General features: G+C 35.9%; 4 gene segments (V, D, J or C); 3 read left to right on the top strand and 1 right to left on the bottom strand.

Annotated features, from left to right (window-relative positions):
- Positions 1–1978: 1978 nt before the first annotated feature.
- LOC107553404 (Ig kappa chain V-IV region B17-like) lies at positions 1979–2373 on the top strand (the record flags this gene model as incomplete). The annotated part of the segment is given in 2 exon segments: positions 1979–2057; positions 2147–2373. Coding segments are annotated over 2 exon segments (276 nt in total), but the record flags the coding sequence as incomplete, so codon positions are not given.
- Positions 2374–3134: 761 nt separating this feature from the next.
- LOC107553375 (Ig lambda-3 chain C region-like) lies at positions 3135–3705 on the bottom strand. The segment is given in 2 exon segments: positions 3135–3622; positions 3688–3705. Coding segments are annotated over 2 exon segments (384 nt in total).
- A 1981-nt stretch (positions 3706–5686) lies between these two features.
- LOC107553405 (Ig kappa chain V region K29-213-like) lies at positions 5687–6189 on the top strand. The segment is given in 2 exon segments: positions 5687–5750; positions 5855–6189. Coding segments are annotated over 2 exon segments (387 nt in total).
- A 1067-nt stretch (positions 6190–7256) lies between these two features.
- LOC107553376 (Ig kappa chain V-I region Wes-like) lies at positions 7257–7754 on the top strand. The segment is given in 2 exon segments: positions 7257–7305; positions 7414–7754. Coding segments are annotated over 2 exon segments (390 nt in total).
- The last annotated feature ends 2896 nt before the right edge of the window (positions 7755–10650 follow it).

The following is a 10650-nucleotide window of genomic DNA, read 5'->3' on the forward strand; positions in this document are numbered from 1 at the left end:
GCGTCCAGCTCACCTGCGCCCCCTGTGGAGAGTAAGAGCTGAGCAGGCAGAGCAGTGCGGCTGAGTCTCCAGAGATCTGCAGAGAAGAGGGAGGCAGCAGAGACACGGAGGGCTTCACTGCGGGACCAGCTGAAACACACAAACACACACAACACACTTCTTCACATCTGCAGCTACAATCTTCACTGGAGCAGACGTGATAATGCAGCCAAAATCACAATCAGCTCATCTTTACTGTAACTCCACATCACTGCTTTCATTCATATAACACAAATATCCTGAATGAAGTTTCAAAATATTCTCCATTAGCTATTAACAATTAAATGTACTGTTAAGAAATGTAAAAACGATCATAATTTTAATTGTAAAAGACTGAAAAATGTTATGGGAGAAAACTGTTAATTGGTTAACAGTAAGTTCTATATACAGTTCTATATTTCACTATATACAGTGAAAAACTGTACTAAATCTAACAGGACATTTCATGTAATTTTACAGTAAAATATTGAATGCAGTTTTTGAAAGTGAAAGAACAAATTTGACTATCACAGCTGCTGTTTTTTACTATAATTTTTACAGTGTATCAAATACAACATACTGCATAAATATAAATTAGTTATCTTAAGCAAACCTGATATACTGTAAAAATGTATGCTATTATTTCTGAATTAAGTAAAATTTTAAAAAAGATTTAATAAAATATCTCTGACCAAGTGCAAATTGATAATTTTTGTGGTATTGTTTTAGGATTTAGGAAACAAATTGAACACTTATTTCTATTTTGAAAATAGTCAACATTCAGGACATTTTCTCATAAAGATAATTATATGTAAACATATAGTTTAAATAATACATTTTAAAAGGCTTATCAGCTAAATTTCCTTTTGACTCATGAAATTAAATATATTCTGTTTATATTATCCTGCTTTTGTGTCATGCACAAATTAAAATATTTAAAAAAATAACTGAGAATTCATTACAAAAATTGCCATTAATTAAAATATATCAAACTGCTAGCATAAAAAATGTGAAATTACTAATGTAAAATATTAAGTACAAATATGAACTCTGGCTTGAAATGGGAAAATATTGAATATCACCAAATATGACTTGTACATAATATAGCAGACAAAATTTAATATTTTAAACACATTCATAGGTACAATCAATCAATAAAACAGAATACAATTTTACAATAAAATTAGAATTATTGTTGCCAAATGTTAAACCTCCTTTTAAAATACACACACATTATATATTTATATTAGATCATTTAAGAAAGACTTACTTCTGATGGTCAGTTCAGTTCCTCCACCAAAAGTGTACCACAGTGCTTCATTCTAGTGAAAGCGTCGTACAAAAACCTCCGTCACACTCAGATGAACACAAACTCCACGACACTCACACACACTGATACGAGACTCAACATCAGACATGGATTATTCAAAAGCAGTAGTACAAAATGTTCATCTTAAATAATAAATCATTGTTATTGCATTAAGGCTGAAATCAAATCATTTGTTTCATAATCAGTCCCAAAATTCATTACAAAACACCTGTTATTTAAACTTTGCTAATTCTATTTACCTGCTTTGCAATGAACTCTTTAGCAAGATTTAGATGGTGATTCCCTTAAATGACCTTTGACCTGTTATACAGTATCATACTAGGCCTATCATGGATGACATCAAATCTGTAACACAGGTATTAAATGCTCTCAGCATGAAAAACTGATTGAAACTTATCAAAAAACAGTGTTTGGAGGGAGAAGCTCGTCCCGAAATAAATAATTAAATAGCATGCAGTAAATCATGAGTGTTTGTTTCTGAAAATGGAAAGAAGAAATTTATTAGCAAAGATACTAAACAGTAAAACTGTTTCTGCTGTCTTCAGGTAAATGATGTGGAGTATGTTTGCATATTGATCAGATGCTTCAGTGCTCTGAGAGTGTTTATAGTGCTGTGAGTTTAACACTTCATCACTGACACACACAACAATCTTCATCAACATGACCTTCATCATCATCTTCATCTGGACTCTCACAGCGTTTGCTCAAGGTTTGTGGAGCACAAGTTTGATATGAATTCATTTCTTCAAGTATATTGTCAGAGTTTTGAGTTGATTTTCTTCTTGTTGTGTGTTTCAGAGAGTAGAGGACAGATCAGCGTCACTCAGAGTCCCTCAACGACAGCAGCTCAACCAGAAGAAACAGTCAAAATCAACTGTAGAACCAGCAGAGATGTGCACAGATGGAGTGATGGGGATGAAGGTTTAGCCTGGTATTTACAGAAACCCGGAGAAGCTCCTAAACTCTTGATTCGTTATGCAAACACTCTCCAGTCAGGAACTCCATCTAGATTCAGTGGCAGTGGATCTAACAGTGATTTCACTCTGACCATCAGTGGAGTCCAGACTGAAGATGCTGGACATTATTACTGTCAGAGTTTTCACTGCAGAACAGATTCTGATGGTGGCTGTGTGGGTGATGATGTGTTCACACAGTGATAAAGAGAGGTACAAAAACCTCCGTCAGTCAGAGTCACAGTGATGAACTGATGCTGCAGCTGCTCAAACACTATCACACACTACTGACACACAGAGACCAAACACAGAACTACACATGAGATCAAAACTGAGGAGTCAAATCAGCTCCATTAGAATGTGATCTGTCCTGTGACAGACTAGTTTGACTCAATTATGCTCAGAATTAGAGAAAATTGATAGCAAATCAAACAAAAATATGTTTTTTTCTCAGTTCCAGTTTTATAGATGTTGTGGAGTTTTTGTAGATTGTTCTACACTCATCCTTACAGTCATACGTATTCTTGATAAACTGCTTTATGAAACTACCACTCAAATTTTATAACTGTCTCATTTCTCATGAGCAGAAGTGAAACTGTTCAGTTCAGAGCATTTCATTTTCAGGGAAAATTAGATTTGCATTGGCAGCTTTAATGATTCTGATCGTCTCAGAATAGAGCAGCTCCATCTCCAGAGACCATGTTCAAACCCCAAGAGCTTCAGTTCACATTTACTGCTAAACGCAGCTGTTCTTAACTCTTACAATCCATCAACAGCAGCTGAAACTTTAGTGAAGGAAGGACACACTGATCAAAGATGCACTCAAACACAAATGTAAGGCGTTCAGAAGCTTTATTGAATGAACAGCAATGGCAGCACATTGAAAGACTGCTTGAGTATTGAGCTGTAAATCAGGAGACTGCTGTGAATCCTGCTGCTCTTCACTGGAGAAACATCAGCACTCGGAGCTCTTGAGGAACGAGGTCTCGTGATCAGCTCCGTCATGTGTTACTCTGCAGACGAAGCGCTCGCCGTCTTCCCAGCGTGCTTTACTGAGGCTCAGGACGCTGCTGCGGCTGTAGCGTCCGTCCCGCTCGCTCTCTGCGCTGGTCTGAACCCCCTCGGTGACCTCTGACCCGTCCAGCGTCCAGCTCACCTGCGCCCCCTGTGGAGAGTAAGAGCTGAGCAGGCAGAGCAGTGCGGCTGAGTCTCCAGAGATCTGCAGAGAAGAGGGAGGCAGCAGAGACACGGAGGGCTTCACTGCGGGACCAGCTGAAACACACAAACACACACAACACAAACTCACACTCCAGCACTCTGACTGTAGCTCATAGTTTCAGGTAATGCAGGAAAAAAACAATAATTTCATCATTACTGCAGTTTGACCTCACTGCTTTCATTCATATTCCACATAGACACTATCCTACATTTAATCGCCATTAAATAAATGTTCACCTCTACTAAATGTTTAATGCACATCTAATTGTAAATTTAAATCAGTTTAAGCAAACTTAACATACTGCAAAAATGATAAGAATTTGCCATTTTCTGAATTACTTTTTAAATTTCTCAAACTGAGTTTAAAAACATTGTTCACATGCAAATTTATGATTATTTAGAAAACAAATTAATATTATAATTTATATATCAATTGCATTTTTAAAAGATCATATCAAACACTCAGAATCATAATTATGCATGTTAAAAAAATTTATTAAAAAAATGTTAATAACTCAATTTGTTATTATGAAGATGCCTACCAAATTAGAATCATTTAGATTATTTTATCAAACTTTTGTGCCATGCATTTCAAAGACTCTTAATTATTAACTTTATCAAGAGTTACAGACACACAATATATTATGAAATAATTATCAAACTATTTCAATCAATGAATTAAAATGCAATTAAATGTTAGCAATAATAAAATGTAAAATTATTCATGTGAAGTGAAACAAACTGAAAACATATGAAATATGAATTTAAATGGAAAAAATAAATATCCTGAAATATCACTAAATATTAATATATAGTTGTAAAATTGCATACATTATTAAATAAACTGAAACAGATAAATTCATCATGAAATGTTGGAATTAATGAATAAATAATTTTAATATTAATAATTAATATTTTCTATCTTTATTGTTCTTTAACTTCAATAAAATTTTTATAATAATTGTTGGCAAATGTTTTCTTAATAAAATGAATAATAATATCTTGCATTTTAATGACAGAATTGAAGAGACTTACTGATGGTCAGTTTAGTTCCTCCACCAAAAGTGTACCACAGTGCTTCATTCTAGTGAAAGCGTCGTACAAAAACCTCCGTCACACTCAGATGAACACAAACTCCACGACACTCACACTGATATGAGACTCAACAGCAGCTCTTCTCAACATCAGTGATGGATTATTGAACTAAAGTGACTTTTACAAAAACAGCCTCATCATTTTTAAAGGTCTCTTGATGCATGAACACTAGTAGTTCATTCTAAATAAAAAAAAGTAAATAAAAATACAAATGTATGTATTAATCACATTTTCATTAGACATCCTAAGCTTAGAGACCAGGACAAATAGATAAGCCCCAGAGACAGACCCCCATCTAAGACCATGTCACCTAGACGGTCATCGGCACAAGACCACGGGAACCAGTCGAGTCTTCTGCACAATCTGACTTGAACTGAACTGCTGGTTTCGTCTGGCCAGAGGAAAACTGGCCCCCCGACTGAGCCTGGTTTCTCCCAAGGTTTTTTCTCCATTTTGTAACAGATGGAGTTCTGGTTCCTTGCCGCTGTCGCCTCTGGCTTGCTTAGTTGGGGACACTTAATTTCCAGCGATATCGTCAACTTTATTGCACAGAAACTGTCTGAACTGAGCTGGACGATGACATCACTGAATCAATGATGAACTGACTTAAACTGAAAATTGAGTGTTTACTATTTTGCATTATTACACACTATTTTCCTTATTTAATACTGCAAAGCTGCTTTGACACAATCTGCATTGTTAAAAGCGCTATATAAATAAAGGTGACTTGACTTAGGTTTCTAAATGATCATGCATTTCTCAATGCATTTTTAATCATTAAAGCAGATTTAATAATAGTTTTGATGACCTGTGACCTCTGGAATGACTTTTGACCTCCTAATGGAGTTAATAATGCAACTCCGCTGTTTGAATCATCAGAAAACCTGTAGCTTCAGACACTTGAGTAAATGTTTTTGACTCATAACATGAGAAAAGATCCTAAACACTTGTTATTTTTCACATGCATCATCTGCTGTAACTTGTACACAGATTTACATAGAGATGATTTGCATTGCAGCACAAGCTTCAGGAGGTTTTATAGCTCTGTGAGTTTGAACTCTGAGAATCTGAACCAACAGCAACCATGAGCTTCATCACCATCTTCATCTGGATCTTCACTAGCTACTGTTTCACAGGTGAGGAAATAAACACACTCTATTCTAACTGATCATCTGTGCTAGAAATACTGTCTTTCAACAAATACTGAATTCTGAATGTTTATTCATTTTTCTCGATGTAGAATCAGCAGCTGAAGTGACAGTCACTCAGACACCTGCAGTCAAACCTGTTCAACCAGGAGACACAGTTACTATGTCCTGTAAAACAAGCACTGAAGTTTACCAGGGTTGGAGTGTTCAGCCTCTTTCCTGGTACTTACAGAAACCTGGAGAAGCTCCTAAACTCCTTATTTATGCTGCAGACACTCTTGAGTCAGGAACTCCATCTAGATTCAGTGGCAGTGGATCTAACAGTGATTTCACTCTGACCATCAGTGGAGTCCAGACTGAAGATGCTGGACATTATTACTGTCAGAGTGTACATGTCATCAACAGCCAACATGTGTTCACACAGTGATAAAGAGTGGTACAAAAACAGCCCTGATTTTTGTCTCATGGCATAGGTTATTTCAGCGTCTTCTAACAAATCTAACAAAAAGTATCTTTGCATTGATGGAACTTGGAGTAATTTGGTGATTTCAATTTGAAAAAGGTAGACTGTGGGAGGAGTGACAGTTCATAGAATAATTTTAATAATTTACTCACCCTTATGTCACTCCAAACCCATCAATCTGGGGAACACAAATGGGGATGTTTAGCAGTTTAGCAGAAAGTTCAAGCTTCTCTTATTTTCCACACAAAGTCAGTTGATGACTCTGGATGTCAAACTCTAAACATGAAAAAAGGCTTCATAAAATCAGTTCACATGACTTGTGCACTACATTCAAAGTCTTTTGAATCCATGTGTGAGGAGTAGCCTACACAGAATTTAATTAGAGAAATCTTGACTTCCACTCTACATCTCGTAGAGTAGCTCCATTTGTCTTCGTAAACAGAATTTTTTTTTTGTAGTAAACAGAAATCAGACGAATCACCTGTGAGTTCTGACGCAACAGACTCAACTCTCTGCTGGGGATTTTGATTCATCAAAGTGACTCCAATCTTTATCAAATCCTTTCACCAAAAAAGATTTGTTCTAATCTGTTCAGTGATCAGTTCATCGACAGTCACGAGATATTCCAGTTTATTCAGTTAATTCACGAGATGACTCGTTCACTATAAAGTAAATTAATCAGTAGTAACCTATTGTTTAATAAATGGTTGTATAAAAGCAATATCACATTTGCAATCATGCTGTTGATCTGATATTCAGAAGAAGCAGCGCTCTTGCATGTGCGATGTTGCTTTATATCAATGAACGATTATATTAACATGTGAACTCATTAAATATTTTCTTAAGTCTCAGTGAAACAGAACATTAAACCAACTTAGACTTGTTGGCATTCTCCTGAAGTGTTTGCATAGAGAGTGTGTTTTACATGAGCACCACACGCTTCAGTGCTCTGCATGTGTTTATAACTCTGTCAAACATGAAACATGATCAATAACTGTTTTTCACTCTAACTGAACCTACAATCAACAAAAATGACTTTCATCACCATATTGATCTGGACGCTGGCAGTATTATGTCAAGGTTTGTGTCAGTAAAGATTATATGTTATTTACTTGTTATTTTTATGCATGTTGTGAAGATATATGTTTATAAAAGTGTTTGTGATTTCTAATATTTCTCATTTTTCAGAATCTATTGGGCAGGTGACAGTGACTCAAACTCCCTCAGTGCTGCTCGCTCAAACTGGACAATCAGTCACTGTAACATGTACATTTAACAGTGATCCCAACTGCTGTCACAATGGAAACCATTTTCTTAGCTGGTACTTACAGAAACCTGGAGAAGCTCCTAAACTCTTGATTTATGCAGCAATCAATCGGCAATCAGGAACTCCATCTAGATTCACTGGCAGCAGATCATCTGGGAGAGATTTCACTCTGACCATCAGTGGAGTCCAGACTGAAGATGCTGGACATTATTACTGTATGAGTGCACACTGGATCAACAGTCAACATGTGTTCACACAGTGATAAAGAGTGGTACAAAATCCTCCGTCAGTCAGAGTCACAGTGATGAACTGATGCTGCAGCTGCTCAAACACTATCACTCACTCAACAGTCAGGATTTTCATGGAAATTAAATATAAAGCATTAATTTAGTTTTCCACTTGTTAGAGTAAATATGTTAATCTAACAATATATTTTTGAGGTTCATAATATTTCATAATGTATCTGAAGGTGTTTTTTCTTGGTCCGTTGAGAGAAATTTTAAAAAATATATATATTATTTTTAATGTGAGCTAAAGCGCTGATCCAAAGAAAGACCCAAAACAAAAATGACAAAAAAGAACAGTTACAATTACATTTTATTTATTGAGTAAAGTTTAATAGCATGACCACTGAATGATAAATCACACATATAGTCTTGTAACCTTTTTTTTTGCCTTAAGGCTTCGCTACCGTTCGGACATTTTTGCTTACTGCTCTGCGCTTTGCTCCCTATTTCTGTACTTTTCTTTGATTTTTCTAAGATTTTTACTTCAGCAGATCAGCACAGTGCTCAAACAACATATTTTTGGCACAAACACTACAACTAAAAACTCTCTGGGACTGGAATAATACCACGAAAAAGAAGACTTTTGCCTCCCACTGCCAGCAGCTTACATTCCGGAGAAGGAAAAACACAGCTGCCCACATTCAAACAGAAGAGAAAGAAAATGCCTCCTGTTGAATCTACTTGCTGCATAGTGACGCCTGACAAACACACAAGAGTCAACTCAGTGAAGAAGAAAGCATTTCCCTCCTTTCAGCTTCAGAAAAATATACAAACATTTAATACAGTGATAGCTTTTATTGGTTATTTTAGCAACATTAAACTGCAAGTCACCTGAATTAATTTTTACAAAGCCTGTGATCAGCAGAGCAAAGTTTAGTGAAATATATTGATTTGAAGAGACATTTTCATTATCAACTTCAATGTTGGTCCCTTTTATTAAAAGCATCAAAGATCAGATATGAATAAACACATTAATTACAATTTTTGAAGACAGCTAAAGGAAATTAGGTACAAAAGTTTGTTTTAAAATATAGAAAATACATCTTTTGTCTGGCATGTCTACTATAAATTATTAACCTATCAAATATTAACAAAAATTCAATTAAGCAACCATAATTTCCAGTTTGAAAATATCTGCAGCATTTACTCAACACATTAATCTGAAAATGTAAGTTTAATTACTGATTAAAATTTTCAAGTAAAAATTAGAAATCTATTACTTTCTTACGTTTACTCAAGTAAAAGTAATTCAAAGATTTAATGAAATGTAGTGCAGTAAAAAGTATGATAAACACACTCTGATAAACTACAGATACTTATTAAATTTACTTGAGTAAAGTAAAAATACTTCACTACTGTCCGCCTCTGTTTATTATACAATTAAAAAAAAACCTTGCTACATGTACTGCGTTAAGCTAACTGAGACTTGTTACAGCACTTGCATATTATTGCTCTTTTGTTGATTTTGATTGCTTCCATTGTCCTCATTTGTAAGTCGCTTTGGATAAAAGCGTCTGCTAATTGACTAAATGTAAATGTAATGTAAATGTAAAAATAAAAACCGATCGAGTCTTAGGAGAGGAAAATCTGGGCTAAATCGGGCTATAATTCCTGTAGTTTGAGCCTGGCTTTATGTAGCATATTTTAACAAAACTAAAGTCAGACCATTCTGTTTTTGCTTAAAATTTCAAAATTATACAATCTAATTAATCTTTGTTTGGATCATGATTAAAATGCAGTGGGTGACTCTAATTTTAAAGGGGACCTATTATGCAAAGATCCCTTTTATACGTTGTGTGAAAACAACCAGCCTATAATTGTAAAAATCCACCCATTCATTTTTTTATAATCCTAATAAATCATAAACAGTCTCTCTGAACAAGAGATTCCAGATTTCTTCCTACATTGACGTCATCGTAGGGAAAAGGACCCACCCATTTGTGCTGATCTCTGGCCTATTAGCACAGACACAGCCCTGAGTGAGAAGCAGCAGCCCGCCATTACTGTTTGCTTGCTGCAGCTGCTGGAGATATAATGTCAGCGCCAAAGAGGCATTACAAGTGTTGTGATTTGGGATGCACCAACGAACATAGAAGTCTCCATAGACTCCCTCCATCTGAGCCGCTGAGGACACTGTGGTTAAATGTCATTTTCGAATGAAATGTCCCAGAAAACAACCGGTAAAGTCCTATATGTTTGTGCTGATCATTTCACACCAGACTGCCTCACAAACGAGGGTCAGTTCAACGCTGGATAATCGCAGAGGTTGATTATGAAAGAGGGATCAATACCAACACTTCATGCACAAACGTCAGCTCCAGACTATTTATCACGCGTCATATTTTGTTTCACAAACTGCATTTCTGAAAGAGCTTCTTGGCACTCTGTAAGGCTAATGTTACTAAAGCTACCATTGTCTCTGCCTGTTTTCACTGATGCTGCCTTCACGTGCTACCAGAATGATCGTAAATGGGAATGTGGTAGTTAAAAATTGCATATGAAAGCAATGTGAAGTCGACCGCTTGAATTTGTCGAGCTCATAATCACAAGTGGGACTTACAAAGTTTGTGATATTTCATTGTCTGATTCCGGTTCGGACACATAAGGCTGAACACCGCTACTGAGAGTTTCTGACATTTTCAGTGCGTGAGATTGTCCTGTTTTGTTGTTGCTGGTATGCTGGAGCTTGAGCTCTTGAAGCTCCGCTCTCTTCTGAAAAGGGGGCCAGGAGCACCAGCTCATTTGCATTTAAAGGGACAAACACAAATACTGTGCGTTTTGGCTCATACCCTAAAAGTGGCCATTTTAACAAGCTATAAAAAATTATCTGTGAGGTAATTTGTGTTAAAACTTCACATACACACTCTGGGG

This window comes from Sinocyclocheilus grahami, unplaced genomic scaffold (assembly GCF_001515645.1).
Source record: "Sinocyclocheilus grahami isolate Dianchi unplaced genomic scaffold, SAMN03320097.WGS_v1.1 scaffold472.1, whole genome shotgun sequence".
Taxonomy (NCBI): domain Eukaryota; kingdom Metazoa; phylum Chordata; class Actinopteri; order Cypriniformes; family Cyprinidae; genus Sinocyclocheilus; species Sinocyclocheilus grahami.